At 38.7% G+C, this 27998-nt stretch overlaps 5 protein-coding genes across 7 annotated transcripts; 4 read left to right on the plus strand and 1 right to left on the minus strand.

Moving 5' to 3' along the window:
- The first annotated feature begins 834 nt into the window (after nucleotides 1–834).
- On the plus strand, nucleotides 835–4867 carry LOC103318733 (uncharacterized). 2 transcript variants are annotated; one of them, XM_089043684.1, is made up of 3 exons: nucleotides 1000–1183; nucleotides 1293–4284; nucleotides 4393–4867. In XM_089043684.1, the coding sequence occupies exons 2-3, from the start codon at nucleotides 1353–1355 to the stop codon at nucleotides 4767–4769; spliced, it is 3309 nt and encodes a 1102-aa protein (XP_088899810.1). In that variant the 5' UTR covers nucleotides 1000–1183; nucleotides 1293–1352; the 3' UTR covers nucleotides 4770–4867. The 2 variants fall into 2 exon arrangements, with proteins under 2 accessions (XP_088899812.1, XP_088899810.1); XM_089043686.1 differs by lacking the exon at nucleotides 4393–4867 and having other exon boundaries at nucleotides 835–3582; nucleotides 3690–3916.
- Nucleotides 4868–9411: 4544 nt separating this feature from the next.
- Nucleotides 9412–17891, plus strand: SEC (Tetratricopeptide repeat (TPR)-like superfamily protein). 2 transcript variants are annotated; one of them, XR_016126197.1, is made up of 28 exons: nucleotides 9412–9774; nucleotides 10171–10316; nucleotides 10432–10530; nucleotides 10628–10678; nucleotides 10948–11064; nucleotides 11197–11253; nucleotides 11797–11916; nucleotides 12189–12251; nucleotides 12347–12425; nucleotides 12603–12712; nucleotides 12809–12862; nucleotides 12951–13018; nucleotides 13100–13202; nucleotides 13454–13656; nucleotides 14118–14214; nucleotides 14597–14668; nucleotides 14800–14876; nucleotides 14971–15087; nucleotides 15181–15265; nucleotides 15405–15572; nucleotides 15832–15942; nucleotides 16025–16111; nucleotides 16226–16388; nucleotides 16467–16549; nucleotides 16697–16802; nucleotides 16906–17052; nucleotides 17192–17312; nucleotides 17434–17891. XR_016126197.1 is itself a non-coding variant. In XM_008220153.3 (28 exons), the coding sequence occupies exons 1-28, from the start codon at nucleotides 9618–9620 to the stop codon at nucleotides 17545–17547; spliced, it is 2940 nt and encodes a 979-aa protein (XP_008218375.2). In that variant the 5' UTR covers nucleotides 9412–9617; the 3' UTR covers nucleotides 17548–17891. The 2 variants fall into 2 exon arrangements, 1 of the variants encoding a protein (XP_008218375.2); XM_008220153.3 differs by having other exon boundaries at nucleotides 16226–16353.
- A 365-nt stretch (nucleotides 17892–18256) lies between these two features.
- LOC148921244 (uncharacterized) lies at nucleotides 18257–20506 on the plus strand. The gene is made up of 2 exons (XM_089050735.1): nucleotides 18257–18415; nucleotides 19919–20506. The coding sequence occupies exons 1-2, from the start codon at nucleotides 18382–18384 to the stop codon at nucleotides 20371–20373; spliced, it is 489 nt and encodes a 162-aa protein (XP_088906861.1). The 5' UTR covers nucleotides 18257–18381; the 3' UTR covers nucleotides 20374–20506.
- Nucleotides 20496–22548, minus strand: LOC103318736 (Pentatricopeptide repeat (PPR) superfamily protein). The gene has a single exon (XM_008220154.3). The coding sequence runs from the start codon at nucleotides 22531–22533 to the stop codon at nucleotides 21139–21141; it is 1395 nt and encodes a 464-aa protein (XP_008218376.2). The 5' UTR covers nucleotides 22534–22548; the 3' UTR covers nucleotides 20496–21138.
- Nucleotides 22549–22808: 260 nt separating this feature from the next.
- LOC103318737 (U11/U12 small nuclear ribonucleoprotein) lies at nucleotides 22809–27952 on the plus strand. Its single transcript, XM_089050723.1, is given in 7 exon segments — nucleotides 22809–22947; nucleotides 23181–23568; nucleotides 23570–24574; nucleotides 25291–25405; nucleotides 26126–26233; nucleotides 26378–27119; nucleotides 27761–27952. Coding segments are annotated over 5 exon segments (2280 nt in total). The 5' UTR covers nucleotides 22809–22947; nucleotides 23181–23239; the 3' UTR covers nucleotides 27101–27119; nucleotides 27761–27952.
- Nucleotides 27953–27998: the final 46 nt, after the last annotated feature.

The following is a 27998-nucleotide window of genomic DNA, read 5'->3' on the forward strand; positions in this document are numbered from 1 at the left end:
ATTCATGTTATTATATAGAAAATAATTTGCTTATTCAGCATTCGATCGATACCAAGAAAGAATGTCTAACCTAATTTTAACATCCCTTTGTATAACTTGCGAAACATATTCATCCAGAGTCATGTCTCCACGTAGCAAAAGAAAACAAACTGACTGTTAAATTATGTACAAGACTAGGACCCTTTTGAAATTTAGAACCAATACTTAAATCAGTTCATTTCAATATCCACCAAAAAGCAAGGCAATCCAAAACAACTATGGAAAAACTACGTGTTAGCCAGAGAAAAACAAAACCCAAAACTATGGTGGGAAGCCGTACGAAGGCCGAAGTGGAATGGTGCTGTGGTGACTCAATGATAGATATTTAATCAAACACAGAGAGAGAGAGAGAGAGAGAGAGAGAGCAAAGCAAAGCATACTTATCTTAAGCAAATGCGATAATGGAGATGAGGTCAAGTTTGACTTGCTCAAAACCAGATGCCAATTTAACTAATTATTATTATTTACTAAACCTTCAAAGGTTTGACTTGGTTGGGTTGGGTTCAGTTGGTTCCCATCTCTCCACTCCAAGCCAGCAGACCTTGAAGTTTTGAAATGGCTTGTTTTGTTTTTTAGGTGAGAGTTAAAAAGCAGAGCAATGCAAAACTGAAACAAAGAAACAAAGAAAGAGATGGAGAAGACATTTGAGTTGGGTTTGTGAAGCACTAAAATATTATGGAAGAGGAGTAAGAGAGGAGAAAGCGCGTGCATGCTTTGTCGGCCATTCCTGCATCACACACTCTCTCTCTCTCTCATTCCTATTTCACATCCTTTTCATTCACACAAAGTGGGATCTTCCAAATCATTCTGTGGGGGGACAAAATGAATGAACACTTGGCTTTTTTCATGTTCTTTAAGATTATCATTACAAGCTTTTTTCATGTTCTTTAAGATTATCATTACAAAGGTGGCAAGTCATTGCACCTAATTAGTTATTATTCAAGAAATTAAGAGGAAGTCAAGCTCAACCTATCAATAATGCACCACTCTTTTCGACCCTAATCTAAATGTCCAATTATTTTTCCCAGTAATCTTTCTTTTTCTGGGCAAGTAAAGTATATTTCTTGCTGGTTCCTAGAGAATTGGTTGGTTCTCTTTGATGGGTTAGCTTTTCTTATTTTCCATTACCGGTCATCAACTCAAGGTATGTAAAATAATAGCTCCCTATGTAGTTCTGTACAAGTTATGGAATGCTTGTATCTTTCTGAATCTTTGTTTTGGTCCCTCTCTAAAGCGTGAAATCTTTGCTCCAGCTAGTGATGTTGTGAGTGCTGCAAGCCTACAGCCAGGCTTATTGTTTTCAATTCCATTTCATGGTTATGGAGAAAACATCATATGATTTGTTAATTACCATAAATATTGTTCTTGTTACTGCACTTATGGCTTATGGATCTGAGGGGCTTAATGATGAGGGTCAATACCTTCTAGAAATAAAGAGTAGATTAGTTGACAGATTTGATCATCTTAGTAGTTGGAATTCCAATGATTTCACGCCTTGCGGATGGAGGGGGGTGAATTGCAGCAACGGATACAATCCGGTGGTTTTGTCTCTTAACTTGAGTTCAATGAATCTTTCTGGTTCTTTGTCTCCGAGCATTGGTGGATTGGTTCACCTGAATCATCTTGACCTTTCTTTCAATGAATTGTCTCGGAATATACCTAAAGACATTGGAAGCTGTTCAAGTTTGGAGGTTCTACTTTTAAACAACAATAAGTTTGAAGCTCAAATTCCCAAAGCATTTGGTAGACTTTCTTCTTTACAAGTATTGAATGTCTGTAATAATAGAATATCAGGGCCCTTCCCTGAAGAGATTGGAAATCTTTCTTCCATGTCCCAGTTGGTTGCATACACTAATAATATTAGTGGACCACTGCCGAGTTCTATTGGCAATCTCAAAAGCTTGAGGACTTTCCGGGCAGGGGAGAACTTGATATCAGGAAGCTTACCTACAGAAATAGGTGAATGTGAGGGCTTGGAGTATCTTGGTCTAGCTCAAAATCAGTTAAGCGGAGAAATACCTAAAGAGATTGGAATGCTTGAGAATTTGACGGCTTTGATTCTTTGGAATAATCAGCTTTCTGGGGTTATTCCAAAGGAGCTTGGCAACTGTACAAATTTGGGAACTCTGGCTCTGTATGAGAACAAACTTGTGGGAGAGATACCAAAGGAGCTTGGAAGCATTGTGTTTCTAGAGTACTTATATCTTTACAGAAATATGTTGAATGGGACCATTCCAAGAGAGATTGGTAATCTCTCTCTGGCAAAAGAGATTGATTTTTCTGAGAACTTCTTGTCAGGAGACATACCATTTGAGCTCAGTAAGATAGCGGGGTTGCAGCTGCTTTATCTTTTTGAGAACCAACTCACAGGTGTTATTCCAGATGAGCTCACAACCTTGACAAACCTGACTAGGCTCGACCTCTCTATCAATTTTCTCACTGGTTCAATTCCTACTGGATTCCAATACATGACTGAATTGATGATGCTACAATTGTTCCACAATTTTCTGAGTGGCATAATTCCTCAAGGACTTGGAGTGTATAGTCCACTCTGGGTGGTTGACTTATCTGAAAACCTCCTAACAGGAAGAATTCCTCGTCATCTCTGCAAAAATTCTATTATGATCCTGTTAAATTTGGAGTCTAACAGGCTCACTGGGAACATACCAACTGATATCACAGGCTGTAAGTCATTGGTACAGCTTCGTCTAGTTGGAAACAACCTTACAGGGACTTTTCCATCTGAAATGTGCAAACTCCCTAACCTTTCTACAGTTGAGTTGGGTCAGAACAAGTTCAGCGGTGCCATTCCTCCAGAAATTGGTAACTGCAGAACTTTGCAAAGGCTACACCTTTCAGGCAACTACTTTGCATTTGAGTTGCCAAGAGAGATTGGTAACCTCTCACAGTTGGTGACCTTTAATGTCTCATCAAATTTACTCTCTGGAAGGGTACCACCTGAAATTTTCAATTGCAGAATGCTTCAGCGACTTGATCTTAGTAATAACAACTTTTCGGATGCCTTACCAAGTGAGATAGGAACACTTTCTCAGTTGGAGCTTCTCAAGCTTTCTGAAAACAATCTTTCTGGGAAAATACCAGGTGCGGTGGGAAACCTCTTGCGTTTGACAGAGCTACAAATGGGTGGCAACTCATTTTCTGGCGTTATCCCAGCTGAGTTGGGTGCCCTTTCAAGCTTGCAGATTGCATTAAATCTCAGTTATAATAACCTTTCTGGGGAGATACCTCCTCAACTTGGAAACCTCATTTTACTGGAATTCCTTCTGCTTAATAACAACAATTTGACTGGTGATATTCCAGGTTCTTTTGAGAGTCTCAAAAGTCTACTTGGCTGCAACTTCTCATTCAATGGCTTGACGGGGCCAATTCCTCGTTTACCACTCTTTCAGAACATGCCTGCTAACAGCTTTTCTGGGAACAAAGGTCTCTGTGGTGGACCTCTAGGTGACTGTGGAACACCACCATCTTCACTCTCTTTTCCTCAAGATATGGTGAAGAAAAGTAGCCTCTTAGGTAAAATTGTTGCTATTATTTCGGCAGCTATTGGTGGTGTTTCTCTCATTTTAATTGTAGTCCTTATATATGTCATGAGACGTCCTGTAGACGTTGCTTCTTTGCAAGAAAAACCATGCTCTTCTCCAGTTCTGGACACCTACTTTTCATCAAAGGCAGGGTTCACTTTCGAAGACTTGGTTATGGTGACTGAAAATTTTGACGAAAGCTTTGAAATTGGAAGAGGAGCTTGTGGAACCGTGTACAAAGCAGTCTTGCCAACTGGTCATACAATCGCTGTTAAGAAGGTTATATCCAACAGGGAGGGGAACAATGTGGATAATAGTTTCCATGCTGAAATTCTTACTTTAGGAAAAATCAGGCATCGGAATATTGTAAAGCTGTATGGTTTCTGCTACCACCAGGGTTCCAATCTTCTGCTCTATGAGTACATGGAAAGGGGCAGCTTGGGTGAATTGCTTCATGGAACATCTTGTAGTCTTGATTGGATAACCAGGTTCATGATTGCTCTCGGGGCTGCTCAGGGTCTCGCTTATTTGCATCATGATTGCAAACCTATGATCTTTCACCGTGACATAAAGTCCAACAACATTCTTCTTGATGATAAGTTTGAAGCTCATGTTGGAGATTTTGGCCTGGCAAAGGTGATTGACATGCCACAATCTAAGTCTATGTCTGCAGTTGCAGGTTCTTATGGATATATAGCCCCTGGTAATTAATTAAGCTATCTTTTGTTTTGAGCCCTTTTATTCAATAATTATTTTCATCAAATTTACCATCTGCATTGATTCACCAAGTTCTAAATGTTCTTAATTCCAGAGTATGCATACACTTTGAAAGTCACAGAAAAATGTGACATCTACAGCTATGGAGTGGTCCTTCTGGAGTTGCTGACTGGCAGAACACCTGTACAATCAATAGATCAAGGGGGTGACCTGGTAACATGGGTAAGAAATTATTTTCTGCACCATTCATTGTCGTCAGGAGTGTTCGATGCTCGATTAAATTTAGAAGATGAAGCCACTGTCTCTCACATGATCACTGTCTTGAAAATTGCTTTGCTGTGCACAAGTATGTCCCCCTCGGACCGCCCAACCATGAGAGAAGTTGTTTCCATGCTCATTGGCTCCAATGAGAGGGAAGCACACTTTGATAATGATACCAATTCCAGTGATATTGAATCTCATTTTGATTAATCAGGATTCCTCTTTAATTAGTTTGCCAATTATATATTTATATACATATTCATCCTTGTATTATTTAAACAAGTATATAATTAATAAACTCCCCTGTACATAGTGTGTGATTTTTCCTTTTTTATGTGGAAAGTAGTCAATATGCTCTGCAAAGCATATCCACTTTTATTTTGAGTGCATATATACTGCTGCAATGTTCAATTAATAAAGAAACAGAACATGAATATACAAAGCAGGAGTTAGAGGAGCTCAACAGGAAGAAGAAGATAAACATAATTAAAGGGCCAATTGGCAATTCTTTTTCAGATACCACTACAAACACTCCTGGGGTCAATCTAGCTGTTATTATAGCCATTAAATAATAAAGGCAAATGACAATAGATGGCTTCTAGAAAGGGGGGGTTATGGTAGCATCTGGTTTCCATGATGTAGGAGAGAACATCTCTGTTTGCAGTTTCCCACTCCAGGAATTGGGGTTCGCATTTAGGCCGTCGTATTCTCATGTTAAGAGACAACATTGTCCCAAGCACATGGATGGCCAGTGGTAACCCAACACAACTTTCTACCAGTTCCCTGCCCAGCTCCTCCTCGTACGTGTTTGCCTTGGTGCTGGAACCTGCATTAATTAATTCATGTCAAATTTTAAGAAGAAAATCAATAAGTTAGCTACAGAAACACAAAAGAAAAATTAGTTAGGTTAATACCTGGATTGTCTCCTTCAAATACCGTTTTTAGAAATAACTGCCAACCCTCTTCTTCAGTTAAAAGCTTTGGCTCATGAATAAGAGCTTTTGGGTCTGCATGAGAAGCTACTTCTCGATTACGAGTTGTGAGCAATATTCTGCTGCCGCTGCTGCACCCCTTGACATTATTTCCACCAGGAGATGGAGATGGAAAGGCGTGACATAGATGATCCCAGTCCTCAGTGGACCAAATGTCATCAACAACTATCAAACACCTCTTCTTTTGCTGAATTTGATAAATCCTTCTGGCAAGCTCAGCATATGGTAGAGCTCTAATATTAGCAACCCTTTCCTCATCAGATGACACATAGTTACTACTATAACTATTACTTGTAGTTAGGTCAATCAAAATAGATTCCCAAACATCCCTTGGTTGGCAATTTTCAGAGACATAAGCCCACGCTAAGCAATCGAAACGCCGCCTAATTTGACCATGATTGTAAACTTTTCTGGCAAGAGTGGTCTTGCCAAGACCAGCCATGCCACAGATTGCCACAATTCTAGAGGGTGGTCTAGATGATCTAATTGTAGTAGCGGCTGGAGCAAGCTCTGCCACTAATGCCTTGATATCTAGTTCCAGCCCAACAGTGTCCTCCCAAAACCTATGGCAATAGTCCCACCTCGGGTCATTGAGTTCCTTTTCGTTCAAACTGGCATTGTAGCTTTGCCTAATATGCTCATGGCCGCTAAGGTGATCAGACGACGGAGTTTGATCATGATGAGCATGGTTTGCTTCATCAATGACATTGGATGTCAAACAAGTATACCTTCTGAGCCTATTTACAAGGCCTTTGATCTTTGCCTTGCCTTTCATCTGCATCCGCCTAATTAATTCGGTTTGCATTATGTATATAGTGATAGATTTAGGGTTAATTTGTCTGAAGCAGAAACAATCGTTGTGTTATATAGAGGTGTGGGATCAGTACTCTCAATTACTTGGGCATCAAGTTTCCTATATTAGTAGTGAAGAATAAGGAGAACAACTATGTCGTGTTTAATCCATCTGGCTCCTTTAATTGTCCCGCATGTCCAAATCCAATAAGGATTTCGTCCAAAAAAAAGAATCCAATAAGGATTCCGATTATTTATATATATTTTTGGATTCGTTGAGATTTTCTACCGTAATTTGATTGTGTGACTTTTCTACTAGCCGTTGCTCATTAATGAGTGGGTTTACAAGCTTTGGCGCCAGAATTTTTGTCAATTTACTATTTGCCCGTCTTTTTATCTAAACTACCAAACTTTTTGACATAGAATTTTCTGGCTTTCCTTCTGAAAAAAGAAAAACAGGAAAACAGATTTTGTCTTTTTGGCAAGCCCGTGTATTGTAGATTAGCTATCTAAAGGGTAAATTCGCTAGGAAATAAGGTCTGTAATTCAGTGAAAGCACAATGTTAAAAGGTAAATGCGATAAATCCAGGTGAAAGAAGGATCATAAATTCAAATTTGTCCTTGTGGGTTTGGGATGAAGCTTTTCCTTGATCAATAAGGAAAGGGTTGCGATTATAAATTAATTCTTTCCAAGTAGCATTGTTGTTCCAACTGCATCTCATCTCCATCTTTGTTTCAGAAAGTTGAAGATGGCGATGATGATGAGATTGGAAGATCATTTGAGAAAGAAGAAGTTGGTTGACGAGTCCTTTAACCAAATTGTGGCAGAGGTTAAAGCACTGGCAAGAGACCCAGCAGACCCAGAAGAAGTATCCAAACTGCTGACAGAAAGAGTTGTGTTTGATCTCATTCATGAATTTCAAAGAAAATCCAAGGCAGCACAACAATCGAATGTTTTGATTTCGAACAAGAGAGAACGCGTTGTGCCTGGCGAGGACCAAGCCCAAGCAGTGATCAAGAAGAGGAGGATGGTTAGCACAAAGACTAATTATAATTACATTGATGAAAAAGCTGCTGCTGCTAGAAATTACCTTGAGAAAATTAAGAAGCGAGGTTTCGAAAGCAAGAAAAGGAAACATGGGGATGATTATGATGATAAAGATGAAGGTAGCAAGTTGACGATTAAGAAGAAGAAGAAGCAGAATAAGGAGAAGGCCAAGAAAGCAGTGAGCAAGGTATCAGCTCTTCCATCAAAACCCTTACACCCCCTGACGTGCCTCCTATAGAATTGAGGAACATGATTGAATCCATGCAGGGTCACCACTTACAATTTCTGATGTATAAGATACTTCATGATACTGATTTGAACCCACACCATGACCGTCTCTCGATGCCAAAGAATCAACTGTTTAACAAAAAGTTTCTAGGTAAAGAACTCAAGGAAAAATTGAAAGGTGGTGGATTATTAGAAGTGAAAGTAATAGATCCGTGTTTAACAGAATATGAATTAAGGATGAAGAGGTGGGTCTTTAAAACCAGCTATTCCTATGTGTTAAACAGTGGCTGGTCCAAGATTTTTACAGAGAAGACTAATAACCTTAAGGCAAAGGATATGCTTCAGGTGTGGACGTTTCGAGTTTCCGATCCCAATCTTGTCGACCAAGAACGTATCTGCTTCGCACTTGTTAAGCATAAAGATGTTAAAGATCCCCAGGAAACTATTGGATCATCGTCGTCCATGAGCAAGCAACAAGAGGGGAAAGAAGATGTTAATGGTGGTACTGACAGCATAGAAGCTGTTGGATCGTCGATGAGCAAGAAAGAAGATGTTAATGGTAGCACTGCCCGCGACGAAGCTAATGAATCATCCATGACCGAGAAACAGTCTGGGCTTGGAGCCAGAAAACATATCACAATCAAGTTTAGAAACATAACATTTGCAAAAATTGAGGCTGCTGTTCCTGTTGTATAAGGCTTGTGAAATTTGAAGGAGGGGGTTTTCTGTTCATGTTTTTTCTTTTTTGTAGAAAATTGTTTTCTGTGATTCATTGACAATGAAGGCAAAGTCATCTTTAACTAGTTAAGGTGCAATCTGTTAGATGAACTAAAATTCATTGACACATTGTAAATGATGAGATAATCAATACAATTGAAACTTTTTCTCTCAAATATGATTGTGTATCATGAAAAATAATGATTCCTTAATCAGCATACTTCAGAATTTGAGGAAAATGAATTAGTTATTGTGTATCATGACTCATCTCATTTGTGCTGTCTGTAGACTTGGTTTTGATCAGAAGAGTTGTCTGAGGTACTCTTCGCAGTACAATATCTTACAACTCAAATGCAGGTTAAAATCTCATTCCTTTAGATCATGTGTAATCGAGGAAAGAGTTGTCTGAGGTACTCTTCGCAGTACAATATCTTACAACTCAAATGCAGTATCTAAGTTAAAATCTCATTCCTTTTCGTAGATCAGATTAATTTAGATTATTATTTGTATAGAAAAATTAAAAGAAAAAATTATGTGTAATCGAGGAAAGAAGGTACTCTTCGCAGTACAATATCTTACAACTCAAATGCAGTAAAGTACCCTAAGTTAAAATCTCATTCCTTCTCGTAGATCAGATTAATTTAGATTATTATTTGTATAGAAAAATTAAAAGAAAAAATTATGTGTAATCGAGAAAAGAAAAAAGAAGAAAAGAGAACTACTATGGGCCTAGCCCAACTAGGGTGACTTTTACGGTTGGCTTGAATACGGTAGGTGGGCTCTGCTCCAGTCATTGGCCTAATGGGTACACTTGGAATGTAAAAGATTTTTTTGAGAAAAGAATTAAATATACGCGCTTTTGTGTAGATGACGCGTCCAAATAAGTCAAGTTCTTTTTACTTTTTAGGTGGAACTCCTAATAAATTAATCGAATCTCATACAATTACAACTCAACCCATACGACATCATTCTCGAATCTCAATCAGAGCTCCGCATCCCACGGCCCAGATCACTCCCTGTCCTCAACCCCACTTCTCCTCTCTGCTTTTATTTAAACCCCTCTTTCTGTCGCGTTGTCTCGTCTTCGCACCAGGACGACACAGCAACACAAATCAAACCAAAACCCGTTTCCAATTGTACAGCGCACGCAAACTCCACAACCCAAGAACCAAAAAAAAAAAGGCACAAAGGCCAAGGGGCAGACCCGGACAGCTCGGGAAAGAGTGGGCCGTCCGATCGCAGTTGGATGGTAGTGATCGGGCGTGAGAAGGAGGTATCACGATGATCACGGTGCAGGGCGAGGCTCGCCAGCCCCAGGTGGTGGTTGGGGCGTCTAGGGCTCACTTCGGTGTCTCTCGCGATGACTCTTATGCGCCTAAGCCTGAGCCCTCGCCGCTCAGCTTGGTCCCCTTCAAATCTCATCACGATGCTCATGAAGGTTCCTGTTGTTGATCCTTTTTTATTTTTGGCTTGGAATATGAACCGTTGATTTTTCTTAATCAAACTTTCAAACTTCAATTTCCGTCTTTTTTGGGCGTTGCAATGAATGATGATTCTGGCGGTCGTAAATTTTTAGCTATGGATTTTTAGGGAAAAGCTTTATATATCCAGATTTTAGGGTTAGGGTTTTCACATATTTTTCCCTATCTGGTTTGTTTGGGTTTTATTCCATCAGAGGCCAAACGTTGTGGGCTTTATGGTTTCGTGTTTGTTATACTTATACGTGAACGAAACTTATGGATGAAGGGATTTTCTGAAGCCATATGACGTGTTTTGTAGAATTATTTGAATTTCTTATGTTTGAGGCTAAATGATGATATTTTTTATTATGTAGTTGATGAAGATGCACATTTGTCTCTGGCTCATCAAATGTACAAGGCTGGCAACTATAAAGAGGCACTAGAGCATAGCAAAATTGTATATGAGAGAAACCCGATTCGCACTGATAATCTCCTTCTATTGGGTGCAATTTATTATCAGGTTGAATTTTAATTCATTAAGTGTAATTTTTTTAGTCCACTAGTTGGTTGCCATTCAATTGGTATTGGGACCCTAAAATCAATTAATATCTTGTTTGTGCTCCATTCCATTTCAGTTGCATGAATTTGATATGTGTATTGCCAAAAATGAAGAAGCCCTTCGAATTGAGCCACACTTTGCTGAGTGTTATGGTAACATGGCTAATGCTTGGAAGGTAAGGTCATGAACACACAAGTGCCTACTTTGACTCCTTCTATCTTTGTGGTTGAATAACTTTCCAGAATTTTTGAGTTGGTTTGGTCTTAATACAGGAAAAAGGCAACAATGACCTTGCAATTCGGTACTATTTGGTTGCCATTGAGGTTCGTATATGCTTGTATACCTGTTTTCTGATAAGTTATTCATGCTTTCCCTCAATTATTAGAAAGGGATTAAATTGGATGCCAAATTTTCTTTTAATTTATAATTTTTAGAGTTCAAGTTATTCTGTTTGGTTCTTGAATGCTTTCTATCTAGATGCCTTTTTATTTTTAAGTTCAAGTTATTCTGGTTCAGTTATTGAATAGTTTAGATGTCCTTGTTTTCTCATACTCTTCAGTAGTTTCTTTATCTCTGTTCTACCTGGCTGCAGCTTCGACCGAATTTCTGTGATGCTTGGTCAAACTTAGCTAGTGCATACATGCGGAAAGGAAGGCTTGACGAGGCAGCACAGTGCTGTCGTCAGGCACTTGCTTTGAATCCCCGTTTGGTAGGCTTTTATCTGGTTTGGCTTGACTATCTAAATGATGTTCTTGCTGTTCTTTCCTCTTATCCAAGGTTCCGTGCTATTCTGCATTCAATGATATCTGCAATCTGACTTGAATTGTAAATTGGCATACAGGTGGATGCCCATAGTAATCTTGGGAATCTAATGAAGGCAAGAGGATTGGTGCAAGAAGTAAGTCTTAGAAACAAATGCTTTTATTTTTTGGATTAAGTTTTAGTCTCTTTATGCACAATAGAAGCTAAGATCTAGATTATGATTTATAGGATATAGGTACCGTGTTGTGCTAGCACTGTGCTTTCTTTCCTTAGCTGCCATGCTGATTGGCTAGAACTGTGATAGTAGTGTGTCATTTTCTGTTATGATGACAGTGGGAATGATTCATTACAGACTTTTGTACTTAAGCCTGAGCTAGTACTCTAGTTAAATTCACCGGGCCCAAACTCTTCCCCTGCCCAGCCTGTGTTGGCTTAATAATATTGGTTTCCTCAACAGTCTACTGGAAGGACTAATTCCACTCCACATTTAAATTTTAGTAATGTTTCTCCAGTAAAGTTACTGATGGAAATAATTCATGTGTGGAACTGTGTGTGAATTCACAGTTCAAACAGATATCAAGTTGTTATCCTCAAGCCAGGGCCCAGGGCTCAGATGATGGTCTTGTTGTAACTACCATCTCCAAGACTGCAAATAGTCAGAATCTAACCTTTTGTGCAGGCATACAGTTGCTACCTTGAGGCTTTACGTTTACAACCAAACTTTGCTATTGCATGGTCAAATCTCGCTGGTCTTTTCATGGAGTCTGGTGATCTTAATAGAGCCCTTCAGTACTATAAGGTATCATCATCTTGTGTTCACTCACTAGTTCTTTTTTCATACTGTTCGGATGCTGTTTTTGTTTTTATTCTTGTTTATATACATGCTATATTATACCTGCTCTGTTTCTGTTGCCTTAGAAGTCCATGGCTTATTGATGTTTTTCCATCATCATACTGGAGTTATATGGAATTTGGGTGTTAATGGGATGTGACTTATTTATGCTATTATGCTATTTACCCAGAAAGGTTCTTAAATTGTATTTTTTTTCCTTGGATAATTTCCAATCTCAGGAGGCTGTGAAACTCAAACCTGCTTTTCCGGATGCGTATCTCAACCTGGGTAATGTTTATAAGGTAAGCTGTCATGCGTAATGCCAGTAAGGTTGGATAGGTGCAAGTGGCTGGACTTGTATTGGAGAAAAACAAGAAATTTCTTTTGCCTTTTCCAGGCTTTGGGAATGCCTCAGGAGGCTATCGTGTGTTATCAGCGTGCTCTCCAGACAAGACCTAACTATGCAATGGCTTTTGGTGAGTAATATCTTGTCATGTCCTAGCCTTTTCATTTATTTATTATTCTTGACTTATCAGACTACTTTGTTATTGGCCCTTTTGTCATGTCTCAACTGGCTACTTTAATACCTTGCCTGAGTCAACTTCTTTATCAAAAGAAATAAGATGAATTTTCTTTGACTGCAAATGGCGCAGGTAATTTGGCTAGTACGTATTATGAGCAAGGTCAACTGGAGTTGGCAATCCTACATTATAAGCAAGCCATTTCTTGTGATACAAGATTTTTGGAGGCTTACAATAATTTGGTCAGTTATCATATCCAGAATGTTGTGTTTTTTGGATTTGCAACTGCAACTTCCACTGACTTTGAATATTTTTTTTCCTTTTCCCATCATTTGAAGGGCAATGCTCTGAAAGACATTGGCAGAGTGGATGAAGCAATTCAGTGCTACAATGTAGGTTCAACTTGCTGTGTTAGGTTTTGTTTGAATTGCTTGCATATAATCTTCCATTTTACTTAACATTTTATGTGCCTGCATGCAGCAATGCCTTACTTTACAACCTAACCATCCACAAGCACTTACCAACTTGGGGAATATTTATATGGAGTGGTATGTGAACTTGAAGTACGTAAGAATCTTTATTTATGTTTAGACAATTAGTTTTGGATGATGATGGTTTTTTATATGCAGGAACATGGTGGCAGCTGCTGCTTCATATTATAAGGCCACGTTGACTGTAACAACTGGATTGTCTGCTCCTTTTAATAATCTTGCCATCATCTATAAACAACAGGTATTGGTTGCTTAATTATAGTTTTCCACTTTTATATGGATGCAAGAAGTGACCAACCCAATTGAGTGCGTGAGTTGTAACTCCAGAACAAGAGGCCCGATTTCTAGGATTAAGATAGAAATAAAATCCAAAAAGAGAAGAATAAGAATTGTATGAGCACAGTAGTCCAGTTTTTCCTAGTTGAATTGCTAAGTTGTTTCTCTATCACCTTCTTCCAGTTCTAATCTGTATTATGCATGCTTCCATCACAGGGGAATTATGCAGATGCAATATCTTGCTACAATGAGGTTCTTCGCATTGATCCATTGGCAGCTGATGGGCTTGTCAATAGGGGGAACACATACAAAGAGATTGGTAGAGTCAGTGAAGCTATTCAGGACTACATACATGCTATATCTATCCGGCCAACTATGGCTGAAGCTCATGCAAACTTGGCTTCAGCTTACAAGGATAGGTATGGCTACTCCAGTTTTTACTGTCAGTAATCTTATTTGTTTATACTGTTTGGTATCCCATATGAAGAATAAATCCTGTACTGAAGCTCTTTAGGATTTCGATGATCTTGGGCGGACGGAAAGAATAGGATCTTCCAGGTTTCTGGGGACAGCGAGTTTAGCCCAACACAAAGTGGAATTTCCTTGGGGATTCTCTTTCTTATTTTGACCCTCTTAATTCAATTCCTTTTATTCTGTTATGGATGGTATTGAAATATGCAATCCATAGTAAGCATTGCCCTTTGGGAAGAAACATTTTCTTTCATTCTAGATGAAGGGCATTTCATCTTTGGAGACCTAACAAACTCCAACTTGGTAAATTTTAGTTCAGTAGAGAAAGCTAGATGCCTTTGATGGATGAGGAAAACCATCACAGCCATATTTGTGGAACTAAAATTTCGTGAACTCATATATCTTGCAGTGGACATGTGGATGCTGCTATTAAGAGCTATAAACAGGCATTGCTCCTTCGACCCGACTTTCCAGAGGCAACTTGTAATCTTTTACATACATTACAGGTACTATCTGAACTTTATGTCAGTGGTGAAGAGATTTGACAAAAGTTCTTAGTGTTTTTAGTTTGGATGTAAAATTTGAATAAATATAAATTGTGCTTATTAAAATATGTATCTGGTGCATTAACAGCTCTGTCCATGTTGATATATGTTCAAAACTCAACAGAAATGTGCGTGGATAAACATGCCTTTACTGTTTGAAATTCTTGGTGTTACGTATCCACGATTATAGAGTTGCCCTTATGTTGGTTGATTTAGACTACATAGGGATGAATAATGCATGCATGGATCATATGGACTATATAAATGTCTTGTGTTGGTTGCAATGCTGTTGAAATCTTTTTTCTTTACATATAAACTAATTGAATATGAATGTATATTCTAGTGTGTATGCAGTTGGGAGGACCGTGACAAAATGTTTTCTGAAGTTGAAGGCATTATCAGGAGGCAGATTAATGTTAGTTTTCATATGTCATAAGTATAGTCTTATTTCTATTCAAAAAAATAAGTATAGTCTTATTTCAATCTGTCTCATTATCACTATACCCTGCTTAGAGTTACTTGAATGCTACTTTCTTCTCATTTCAGATGTCTCTTCTGCCTAGCGTGCAACCTTTCCACGCAATAGCATATCCTATTGAACCAATTTTGGCACTTGAAATCAGGTATAGTTCGTATGGTCAGTATTTTTGCAACAGCAGGTAACCAGCAGGACTGAATTATTAAATCTCATTCACCATTTTGTCTTCTATATTGCAGCCGTAAATATGCTGCACACTGCTCCATAATTGCATCCCGATTTGGACTTTCTTCCTTCAACCATCCTGCTCCGATTTCCATAAAGCGCAATGGTGGACCTGAGAGACTAAGGGTTGGGTATGTTTGGACTGGATGTGCTTGAGGTTAATCTCTTTATTTGTTGTGTCTCTACTTTTGGTTAACTGTATGAGCATCTTTTTTTATTTGCAGATATGTAAGTAGTGACTTTGGTAATCACCCTTTGTCACATCTTATGGGATCTATTTTTGGCATGCACAATAAGGACAATGTTGAGGTTTGTAATTTTGTACTCTTGTTTAGGTTCCATCTGTGTGATTACTACCTGTTTTTTTTTTTTTTTAGGTCACATACTACCTGTTTGATTTTTTTTGGGTCAAATACTACCTGTTTGAACTAAGCGTACTCTTATATAGGTTTTCTGTTATGCCTTGAGTGCAAATGATGGAACGGAATGGAGACAACGTATCCAGTCTGAAGCGGAGCACTTTGTGGATGTGTCATCTTTGTCATCAGATATGATTGCCAAAATGATTAATGAAGATAAGATACAGATCTTAATTAACCTTAATGGTTATACAAAGGTATACCTCGTCGGTTGATATTTTGTTTCTCAACCTTAAATCTTCTTTGGGGAGGTGTATTGTAAGCATTACTGGGACCTAGAAAATTTGCATATTCATTTTTCGAGTTATTTGGTTATAATTATTGTTGGGGAGTTAATACTACTTCAATTAGATTTTCTTTTTCTTTTTCTATTTCATTCGGTTTCTAATGATCTACTTTGTTACCTATGTCTGTTGTTACTTGTTGGAATGACTTGATGGTACTTTAATCATGCAGGGGGCAAGAAATGAAATATTTGCTATGCAGCCAGCGCCTATTCAGGTTTCATATATGGGGTTCCCTGGTACAACGGGGGCAAATTACATCGATTACTTGGTCACTGATGAGGTTTGAATTGGGCCACCTTATGTCTTGAATGGCTTAATGTTGTTGTCCGTACTTGTCTGACGTGCTGTGTCTTTGCTTTCAGTTTGTTTCACCTTTACGCTTCTCGCATATTTACTCTGAGAAGCTTGTTCATCTCCCACATTGCTACTTTGTGAATGATTATAAACAGGTCAGTATTCTTTTAAATAAGCGTATTATAGAAAACCTCTCTAGTGTTTTGTTATTATATTTAATTTGAGGGAAGGTACATGACACCTGAATGACCTATTAATGTTGTGTTCAGAAAAATCAAGATGTATTGGATCCAAGCTGTGGGCACAAGCGATCAGATTATGGTCTGCCCGAAGATAAATTTATATTTGCTTGCTTCAATCAGTTGTACAAAATGGATCCTGAAATCTTTAATACTTGGTAATATCAAGATGTTCCTCCCTTCATATCCATAGGTGCAATTCCTAAAGAAAGAATTCTACGAGTGCACATTGTACCTAATTTGGCACCTCACAAGTGTTTTTGTGTTTTAGGTGCAACATTCTTAAACGCGTGCCCAACAGTGCACTCTGGCTCCTCAGATTCCCAGCTGCAGGCGAAATGAGACTTCGTGCATGTAGGTGGAATGGTTTACTATTTGATAATGAATTGATCCCTTTCCTTTAAACCTCTACTAGTTTATAATGACATTTTACCTTTCAGTCTGAAGTAAAAACCATTATTTTTATTTGTGATATTTGTTTACTTATTGGACTTTGTTCAGATGCTGTTGCTCAAGGGGTGCAGGCAGACCAAATCATCTTCACAGATGTTGCCATGAAAGGCGAGCATATCAGGCGCAGTGCATTAGCAGATTTATTCCTTGACACGTAATCTTCTTTTGACCTTGATTCATTTAAAATCTTAAGGCTCTCTTTTATTCTTTCTATGCAATAACCTAAGAATTTTCGATTTTGGGATTTTTTGTTTTAGGCCTTTGTGCAATGCACATACAACAGGCACGGATATTCTATGGGCAGGTTTGCCCATGGTGACCCTTCCCCTTGAAAAGATGGCAACCAGGGTTGCTGGGTCACTGTGTCTCGCAACTGGACTGGGAGAGGAGATGATTGTCAGCAAGTATTTGCTCTGCCCTTTTAACTTTATGAAATGCTTGTTTCTGCAGGCTTTGTTTCTATGTCTTCCATCAGACGCTTCTTTCTTCAATATAATGGTGCATGAGTTAACAATTTTATTTTCATGTTTTGACTTCCTATAGTATGAAAGAGTATGAAGAGAAGGCAGTATCTCTGGCATTGAATCCCCCGAAGCTCCATGCTCTTGCCAACAAGCTCAAGGCAGCCCGACTGACTTGTCCTCTGTTTGACACAGCACGCTGGGTGAGTAGTTTATATTGTACCTTCAAAATTGTTTGTATCTTCAAACTGTTGTCTCATATGCCTTCCTAAATGGAAAAGAAAAGAGCAGCTTAGTAATCTTTTGTAACAACACTTGTTGCAGGTGAGGAATCTGGAAAGGGCTTATTTCAAAATGTGGAATCTGCATTGTTCAGGACAGAAGCCCCAGCATTTCAAAGTCGCCGAGAATGATTTAGAGTTCCCCTATGATAGATAGAAGAGAGAAATTAGACGGGATTGTAGATAATTTAGGAGAGAAACAAGATAGGGAAGTTACTTCTATGGATTAGGAAATTCATAATTATCCAGATGATGATCCTTGACGTGTTTCTAGTTGATGGAGATCTTGCTTAACGAAGCATTATTCTCTCTCCCTCTCCCCCTTTCTTTCTGTTCCCCTCCTTGTATCATCCCCCACAATAATCATGTGATTTGTACTCCTGTTAAATAATGGAGATAATGGTCATTTGTGCAGATTATCCGCTGGGGTCTTGATCTGTTCATTGTGGTCTTTGTGCCGTGCGTTTGCTAATAGATTAAAGGCTTCAGCTGTGTATGTTATACTTGTGTGTTGATTGTATCTTTGACATCGACTGTTGCATCATTAATGGTAAGGTATTGGTCCCATCTGCTTTTACCCCTCTTTTCGGTTATAAATATGCTTTTATGCCTCTGATAACATTAAGGTGGCGTTTGGCAGCGCTTAAGTTTTTTAAAAAGCACCTTTAATAAAAATTTGGCATGAGTTGGGTGTATGGTAAACCCAAAAAAACACGCTTATTTTAAAGACACCCATCATAAAAAGCAAAAACTCAAAGTCAGGCATATGGTGCTTTGAAAAGGCTGCTCTAAAAAAGAGCCGGTTTTCTCGTTAATGAAAGTTTCATTATCCCTATAATACCCCTTAGTATTTTACAAAATGACAATGTTTGACCCTCTCACAAAATAGATTTCGCGACCTTCACTCTCTGACCTTCACTCTTATAGACTGCTCTTCTCACTGTTCTTCTTCTTTCTCCCCCTACATCTCAAAACTCCATCTCAATCAAGGATGTTAATTGCCGACAACAATCAGCTACTTATCAGTGAGTTCATATTCTCATTACATTTATGATTTTTGGGTTTATATATGTTATGAAATTAGGTTTTTTGTTTGGTTTATATGAAATTGGGGGCTTTGTGTTCTTGGGGCTTTAGGAGGAAGACACGGGAGAGACAGAGAGAGAGTTTTGCTCCTAGTTTTGTACTGGGTTTGTCTCTCCTTGCTTTTTGGCAAGGAGATATTTCTCTCTAGCTTGGTTCAATTGACCTTTGGGTCAGATACTTCTCTCTCTGTTTCTGTTTCTCTGAAATATGTCTGTCCTAGATGTTTTTTTTCTCTAGATTACAACCATCATTGTTCACAGATTTACTCATTGTATAGTTTGGTACAGTTCCAAAATCTCAAGAACAAAACCCGCCAGGCCAATCTGGTTCTTTATATACATAAATCTATATATTATACATATATATATGATTGCAACCCAAGTCCCCAAGTCAGGTCCGTGTTGATTTTTCCATTGTCCTAACCTTGTTGTCTTCAAGCTCAAACATAATTCCTTTGGACTTTAGTTCTAGTTCTCTTTTAGTTAGAAGACAAGAAAAGAGTAAAGAAGCCATTAGCTCCAGATTTTGGGGCTTCTCTTTTCTCAAGAATTAAAAAAAATAAATAAATAAATCCTATTATGTGAAACTGTTGTTCCATCAAAGTTGTCGTCCATTATTGTGTTAGAAGATTTTTGGTAAACAAAGCTTTTATTTTTTAGTTGTCATAGTTTCAAGTTCTTCCTTATTATTAATTTTTAGTGTCGGTGGACTTTATTATTGTGTTAGAAGATTTTGGATTGGGTAATGGTTTGAAGTTCTTCCTTTTATTTATATTTTTTGTGTTGGTGGGCTTTATCAAAAGTGATTGTAGCATGCTGGTCATTGTGGTCGGGAACTCATAAACTGACATATGGTTGAAATATAAAAAATTTGTAAATTGGTATGAAATTGCATTCTCAGTAAATTATGAGAATGCAATATCATCTTGCCTTAGAAGCTGGAAATATTGGCTAAGACTTTATGTTATCTTTGTCTCTTGGCAGAATAAGCTTGCTAGTTCCTCAAAACATTATGGCCGTATGTAACTTTGACATGCAATTTATATTTGCATGTGCCGGGTGGGAGGGCACTGCACATGATACAAAAGTGTTTCTTTCGGTTCTACGCAATGAAAATTTAAATTTTAAGCCTCAAGTGGTAAAATTAGGGACATTTTGGAAAAAAAAAGGAGAGAGAAAAATTTTAAAAGAAGCAAAATGGACAAAAATGCCTTATTTATTTTTAGATTTCCTAAGGAATCCAATACATTTGCATGTCTTTGATTTGAAAGTTGAGTGGTTTTTTTGTCTTTTTGAAAAGCTTTGGCTTTTTCAAAGTGAAATTTTTATGTCTAAAACCTAAAAAACCTTAAAAATTATGGTCAATTAACCTTTGTGTTTTTCATTACTTACTTAGTCCAATTATATATACATATTAAGAAAAATGAATGTTGTATTTCACAGGGAAATATTATTTAGTAGATGCAAGGTACCCACAGATGAGAGGTTATTTGGGACCATATAAAGGCGAAAGGTATCATCTCCCGGATTTTCATAGGGGAAGTCAACCAACAGGTTATAAAGAGGTATTCAATCATGTTCATTCTTCTTTTAGGAGCGTTATTGAAAGAACCTTTGGTGTATGGAAGAAAAGATGGAAAATTTTAAGAGATGTGCCTAATTATCCATTCAACAAGCAAGTGAAGATAGTCATTGCTACAATGACACTTCATAATTATATAAGGAGGCATGCCCAACGTGATAGACATTTTGATGCTTCAAATGATATCTTAAGTGAAGAGATAGATGAGGATGTTGATGTACAACAAGAACTTCATAGTCTTAATGACAATGGAACACAAGAGATGGAAGCATTGAGAAATAGCATCGCTACAAGTTTAATGAATGCATCTAATTAGCTTCTTTTATATTGTAGTGATCTATTTGGGCATGTTAACATTGAACAATTTTTGTATATTTTTATGCCTCCGAAGCCCTCAAAACACATTGTTATTATTAATATAACAATATTTAGAACTACTTTTGTTACAATATTAATTTATAATTTATGGTAATATATGTGTGCTAATTGTAGATTACAAATTTTGATTTAAAAAAAAGTGTAAATTAAAAAAAGAACAATTTATGAACAGAAAACATTAGGGGATAAATAGCAAGGGACTCGTCTCAATTATACGAATAAAATCAAGAGGCTAGGTCAAGCCCCCAAGCATGCATCAGCAGCACATGGGCGCAGAGGGGCATTTTCATCTAATTCACCAAAAGATAATAAAATGATCAATGGCGGACAGTTCTGATAGTTGGAACTTACTTGGTCCCGTTGAATTCACTAACCTTCTTGCTGTCATGTTCTCAAAGCAGTCACACTGTTGTTGAGCATCCAAATTGACTGAAACGCGATGTTTGCTAATCAAAAGCCTGCTGTGTACTAATGCCTGGCCTCATTGAGCATATAAAGCATTTATCAAAGTTTGCATATTGAACAGAGACATGCAATCTTTTCAATATCATTTCTTCCTTGATCAAATACACCTGCACCATCGTTTCTCCCTCCCCACTTTTTTATCATACTCGGGAAGCAGTGCATATTGCAACGCCATCATTGTCATATGCTTCAAACAGCAATAAACTGTCATCACTTAACACTCGATCAAGTGGAAACATCATGTGCCCCGGAGAGAAACTTCCAATTGTTCAATCCTCTTAGCCATATCATGCTTCCCACAATTCTTCAACCCATCAGTAACCAAATCAAAGCACCGCGAAATCGGCATCAACCCCATCTCAGTCATTTCCACCAAGTAATTAGCAGCCTCAACAAACCTCCCTCCGCGCCCAGACATGGTGATCAGCATGGTATATACAGGCCTGTTTGGGCGATGCCCCTTAACTTTCATCTCACTAAAAAAGCAGAATGCATCATCAAACTGACCCCTCCTGCACATCCCCTTGATTATAGGCGCGTACAAGCTTGGAAATGGCCTATGCCCGTCCTCGATCGAATTATGCAAAAGCCTAAATGCATCATCTATCCTACCCACCTTTGAAACCGCAGGTATCAACACCTTGTAAGTATTGATATCAGGACAAAGCCCCAAACCATTTGCTTCCCAATACAGATCAATGCAAAACTCAACCTCCCCAAATTTACAGATAGCCTCCATCAACGAATTGAAAGTAGAAACATCAGGAACAAACCCTTCCTTAACCATTTTCCTTACCATTTCTTTAGCAGCCTCAATGTAACCGGCATTCAGCAACCCTTCGACGAGAAGATCACGCCCTCGAACCGGCGGATTAAATCCTTTACTGCTCATCTCCTCCAAGAACAATTGGGCCTCCCTCATTTTCCCATTGGAGCACCAAGCATTCACCAAAATCGAATAAGTCCTCTTATCCGGGACAAGACCTTTTCGTATCATCCTTCTCACCAAAGCATAAGCAGCATGAAAGAGCTTAGCTTGGCAAAGCGAGAAGAGCAGAGCATTGTATACCTCCACGGTCTGCAAGCAATTAAAGGTTTTGGGGGCTCGGTTGAAAAGCTCAACGGCCTGGTCAACAAGGCCGTGGTTGCCATATTCTTCGATAACGAAGCAAAGGGTTTCTTGAGAGAGGGTTAAGCCGTGATGGGTTTGCATAGATTGGAGGAGTTTCCACATTGACTCGTACTTCTTGGTGCGAGCCAGCGTCTTCACCAGCTCTTCGAGCTCTAATGTCGTGGGGTGATAGGTGGGGTGGTGGGTCCGGGCCCAGTTGAAGAATCGGAGTGACTCGGTGCCTGCAGCTGAGCAGGCGCGGAGGACTCGGTAGACGAGTTCGGAATCGACGGTAATGCGAAGCTTGTTGAGTGTGCGCTCCATGAAGTGGTCGCGCCGTACGATGTTGGTAATGTGTTGGATGGCTGAGAAGTAGTCGTCCTTGGTGGGGACGACGCGGTTTTGTGGAGCGGCATTGACGGTGGCGAGGTGGCGGAGGAGGACGCAGTGCGTTTGGGGTTTGGAGCGGTGGAGAAAGAAGAGCAACGAGTTTTTGGTGGAAGCCAACATACGTTTTGTCATTCGATTCGAGTTATTTGCGAAAATTGAGTGATTTAGAGCAGAAATGAAGTGAGAATAGTCAATAATGCCCTTTTCTGCTTGCGTAATCTAGTAGGGTAAAAACGGCATTTTATATTTAGCCTAATTCTCGAACTGACCCAAGCTCTGTTGTCAAATTCGAAAGTATTACTATTGGCAAATTGCCAAGGGATCCTTTTGCAGTTAAGGACATAATTTAGTTAGATGGTGCCACGTTGTAAATGAATGAACAATGGTATACGACGTCGTCGACTGGTGTTCTTCAACCTTCCAACGTCCAAATAAAAAGGAAAACGGAAGGCCCTGCAATCTGCCTCATTCCATTACCGCGGTCTCAGCTCTCGCTTCTTTCAAGCTGAAACGAAGCAAACGACGTAACAGTAGATTCAGCATCGGGTAACTCTCTCTCTGTCTCATTTGAACTTGTAAAGCTAAAAGACACTGTCGTTAGCTTTCTAGGGTCGTAAAACAAGCTAAGATTTGTTTTGGCGGTTTGAAAATGGTTGGTGAAATATTTACTGAGATTGTGGTTTAATTCATGAAATCAATAGCAACGTAACAAAAAGAAATTAATGAAATTACTGAGATCTTGTTAGGAACTTCTGACCCCTCTTTTTGTATTGCATCAGATAATATTTCAGACGGAAATTTTGTTAATTTTGAAGGTGGAGCTTTGTTAGAATCTGCCATGAACCGTCCTCCTGCTCAATTTGCCCACCCATCCTTCACTCTCATTCCCTCAAATCCTAATCCTAACCCCAACTTCTTCCACTCTCAGCCACAAAACACACAACCTGCAATCCCCACTCCTCCTTTGCCTCCTCCTGACCTTTCTACCACAATTTCATCTCTCGATAGCCTCGTTCGCGACTCTTACCAGACCCTTGACTCACTTTCTGCCCTCCTCCCTCTTGAAAACCCAAATTATAACAACCCCCAGAGTTCCCTCATCCCCTGCCCTTTCAACCCCCACCACCGTGTGCAACCTCACTCCCTTTTCTCCCACTCCCTCCACTGCATCTCATCCTCACCCTCTCCCGCACCTCAATTACCCCAAAACTCTCAAATCCTCTGACCAATCTCAAATTGAAAAAAGTTTTCTCCAAACTCTTCATGGCTCAGAGGCTGATCTGTGCTTGTCTTTGGAGCATTATTATGCAGATTTTGGTTCAAATTTCTTCTACAGTGACTGCCCTGGTGTTGTTAACTTTTCTGGTCTGGATGGTGTCAACAGAATGTTTACACTTCCATTGATTTTGTCTGTTGAGTGTGCAAATTTTATTGGTAGAGGAGAGAGAGAAATTACGGATTTTGAGAAAGCGTGGTGTAGAATTCTTCCATCTGAGTTGTGGGCTATTAAAACCGAAGTTGAGAGCTGGAATGAGTTTCCTTTTACGTACTCGTACCGCGTTCTTTGTGCCATTTTGGGGTTGGGTGTGGTTAAAGAGTATGATGTAGGCACATGGATAATTGCAAATTCACCACAATATGGCATTGTGATTGATGTGGCCATGAGGGATCATATATTTTTGCTTTCCAGGCTGTGCTTGAAGGCTATTTTAAGGGAAGCTTTAAGTAAGGTAAAGGAAGGAGATCCAGAGAGTACACATTTTGAGTGTCCCACTTTGGTTCAAGCTTTGATGTGGCTAGCCTCTCAGCTTTCCATACTGTATGGTGCACAGAATGGGAAATTATTTGTCATAAACGTCCTTAAGAAATGCTTATTAGATGCTGCACTGGGCTCCTTAACTTTCCCATTGGAGCAACAGGTGACAGAGTATCCTGCTTTAGAAGAGGGTTCGTTGAATTTGGATGCCAATGGCAGTGGTGTTAGGGATGCTGAAGTTATGAAACCACTAAGTACAGATGGTGGAGGGAATAGCATGGTGAAGGAAAACATTATCAGTAGGGTGGTATTTGTGTCCCAGGTTGCAGCAGCCGTTGCAGCATTGCATGAGAGGTTCTTGCTAGAAGAAAAACTTAAGGCACAACGGGTTTCACAAACCTTTTCTAGATATCAACGGTATACCACTTTGCTCAATTTCTTTTTATATTCAGCTTGCTTTCAGGTTTGCTTTTAGCCTGTTGAAAATCTAGTTGAAGCGTATAACTTTTATAAAAGAAAAGGAAAAGAAAAAAGGAAATGCAGTAATTGAAAATGCTCCCTTAATTAATCTTTGTCAAGGTTTATGCTTGTCAATCTAAAGGTAAATATATCACTGCTCATGCACCCTAAATTCATATATGGGTTAACATGCTGACTGTTGGTATTGGTGGCCCTCATCTTATTGCTTCTCCACTTATGATCGCAGATCTGTCTTGTCTTTAATTTTTTCTCCAAATCCTTCTGAATGGTGTCCTTAGGCACTCCAGCATTTGTTTCTGCTGCATGTAAACAAGATTTCTGGATGTCTCGAAGGGTATATGGCAATAACGGGAAGAACATACACTTAGCCAACACCCATCAAAAACTACAGGAGGTCAATAGAAACAGATATTAAACAAAGGGCTTTATAAGAAGCATTAGTAATTGAAAAGGGCAGGGATCTGCCACTGTTACAAATCACCATATAAAGCTTTTGTAAACCAGCCGATACATTGTTGTTTGGAGCAAACTGTCTCTTTGTCAACATTTGTTCCAACTAAGTTGTTATGTCACTTACATTGTTTGACATATATACTGATTTTTGTGTTGCTTAATAAATGCTAAGTTTCTCATGTTTCCCTCTTTACTTGCAGGATGGTTGATCATGATTATGTGTCACAGAGAGCTGATGAGAAGCGGAAAAACCGAAGTCAATATAGACCTATTATTGACCATGATGGGCTCCCTCGGCAGCAATCATGTAACCAGGTACCAGATAATAGCATTATTCCTAGACAAATTAACAGGGACATGATACTTGTATTCTTCTCTAGTGGGAACTTGTAGGGTAATTAGTTACATATTTTCGAGTTTGCAGAAATTGGTTTCTAACCGGAAACTACTACATTATAGTCAATTTCTTTTTGAACTTGATTTAATCTCTACTTCGTAGTGGTTTCCTACCTTTACTCTCACTCTGTCTCAGTAAATATATAAGTTTTTCAGAAAGTGCCGAGAGGTGCAATTCATGTTTGTATAGATAGCAAAACATACAAATTTAAGACTAAGAACACTTTGAATGTAAAGGAAGGGAACTCACAACTTGCCAATATACATGTGGAATAGATGCAGATACTTGACTAAGCCTGCTGGGGTTTTAGGACTTTTTCTTGCCCTTATTATTAAGTAAATGGTTCTCAGAGAGATCTGAAATAATTGAAGCAGTAGAGAGATTTATCTCATCATGATTGAAGATCTTGTCTCTTGTAGTGGTAAGTGCATTTACAGTATGGCTGTAATTAGCTGAAGAATAAACCTAGTGATAGCCTGAAATTCCTGTAATTTGGTTCTTCATGCTTGATTATATGATGCTGTAATCAGATCGTTATCTTGAATCTAACTTCTTAGAAATAAGTTTGGTTATAAAGTACAGGTTATTTTCGTTCTTAAATCTCACAAATTCTTTCTTCTTTGTTGGTTGTACACAAGGAAACAAACAAGACTAAGACTAGAGAGGAGTTATTGGCAGAAGAAAGAGACTACAAAAGACGAAGAATGTCATATCGTGGAAAAAAGGTGAAGCGAACAACTTTGCAGGTAAGGCTTAGGTTTATAATTTTACTTTTGCAACTAAAGAAAAATCACACCAACATATTTTCCCCGTTGAAGCATGGATGCCAACAGTTTTCCCCCCTTTTTTATTTTATCAACAGTTGATATTTACTTTTATATTTTCCAAAGGTTATGAGGGATATTATAGAGGAGTACATGGAGGAAATCAAGCAAGCTGGAGGGATTGGGTGCTTTGAGAAAGGAACTGAAGGGGAAGGGAGCTTTCCATTTGAACTACCATCAGCTCCTGAAATCACCACCGATGCTGAAAAGCCAACAAAAAGCAATTATGACTCAGCTGGATGTAGCCCAAGTCATAGCAGGAAACAGTCCCATTCTAGTTATTATGCTATTGATTCTGCAACATCCAAGGATGCTTCTGCCAAAGGTAGCGAAAAACTAAGACGGAGTCTTCAGGGACACCATCACTATCTAGAAGATCATAGAAGTGACAGTAGGGACAGACATGATATGGTGAAACATTCCAGAAGTCCAGAGAGTCGCAGAAATCCTGGATGGGCACACGGACAGATTCGTCATCACAGGGAACGAGATGATCTGGAGGTGAGAAAGACCAAGCACCGTGAAATCAGTTGGTCATCTTCTAGCATATCCAAGTATCGTGATAATAGATCATCTTCTCAGTCAAATTCGAGTGAGAATTCAAAAGTTAGAAGGGATAGGTACACATATGAGAATCATAGTTCAAACTCTGTGGTACAAAATACTTTTGAGGATAGATATGATCCTTTGATATCTCGTGACATATATGAAGAGGATCTTTCTACTAACAGAAAATATGCTAGAGTGGGCAGATATTCTGAAAACGAGAAAAGTCCTGACTACCATTAGAAATCTGAGTGCGATGTGGGTAAGTTATTCTTGGATTTTTTCTATGTACTTGTATTATGCTCATACCTGAATTCGAAAGTGACCTTTTCTTTGTGACATGGTTTATTGAAAAATTTTTGCAGCACAAAGTCATCAGGCTTCAACAATTTTAACTTCATCTGTATCCTCCTTTTGTATCCTTGAATTTTTTATTATTATTTAAATTTCTTCCCCCATTCTCATTCTGAATATATCAAAACATTGCTCGTACTGGTTATTCCCATAATCATCGTGATTTTTTACCCTCGTCAATTAGCATCATGGTATCAGTTGAGACTGATATCCTGTTCTCTGTTTCTTTGCATTAAAGCTTAATGTGTCTAAAATAATATAAATCCTTACGGAAGGAGAGCAAGGTCATTGGCTTAGAGAGGCTGCGGTACAAGATCCCAATATGCAAATAAGGGTAAACAGGTTTGTTGTTGGATTGCAGAGCATAGCATCATTATATAGATTTTACAATCTTTGTCATTTTCATTTGGGAAGCTTTCATCTCCGTCTCTCTCTCCCCTGGTTCCTCTTTTTGTTAGTTGAATAACTTGCTTTCTACTCTGGTTTTATGGTATACAGCAATACCTGTCATGGTTGAATTTTCTTATAGGCTTGTCCCTTTGCTTGTAGATACGAGTATTCCCACAGCTTCTGATAGAATGCTAAAGAAGTTCATGAAGGATTGCGGATGAAGCATGGTACCGGCACTTTGACCGTTATTTCGATGCAACAGTTTTTGCTCATATAATGCAGTTCTGTTATGATTCCTATGAGTTTATACAAATCTGAGGAAGTGCATATGTAACTCCTAGGTTCTTTTTACCCCATTGCAATATGCTGATGGAAGAAGAATGTTTGTCATGTAAAC

This window comes from Prunus mume, linkage group LG1 (assembly GCF_029339155.1).
Source record: "Prunus mume cultivar Tortuosa linkage group LG1, ASM2933915v1, whole genome shotgun sequence".
Lineage (NCBI taxonomy): Eukaryota > Viridiplantae > Streptophyta > Magnoliopsida > Rosales > Rosaceae > Prunus > Prunus mume.

Coding starts and splice junctions, on each gene's coding strand:
- LOC103318733 (XM_089043684.1), top strand. CDS start 1,353: ATGGTTATGGAGAAAACATCATATGATTTGTTAATTACCATAAATATT. Junction 4,285..4,392: donor TTATGGATATATAGCCCCTG/GTAATTAATTAA, acceptor TCTTAATTCCAG/AGTATGCATACACTTTGAAA.
- SEC (XM_008220153.3), top strand. CDS start 9,618: ATGATCACGGTGCAGGGCGAGGCTCGCCAGCCCCAGGTGGTGGTTGGG. Junction 15,266..15,404: donor ACAATAAGGACAATGTTGAG/GTTTGTAATTTT, acceptor ACTCTTATATAG/GTTTTCTGTTATGCCTTGAG. Junction 17,053..17,191: donor GAGGAGATGATTGTCAGCAA/GTATTTGCTCTG, acceptor GACTTCCTATAG/TATGAAAGAGTATGAAGAGA.
- LOC148921244 (XM_089050735.1), top strand. CDS start 18,382: ATGTTAATTGCCGACAACAATCAGCTACTTATCA. Junction 18,416..19,918: donor CAACAATCAGCTACTTATCA/GTGAGTTCATAT, acceptor TGTATTTCACAG/GGAAATATTATTTAGTAGAT.
- LOC103318736 (XM_008220154.3), bottom strand. CDS start 22,533: ATGACAAAACGTATGTTGGCTTCCACCAAAAACTCGTTGCTCTTCTTT.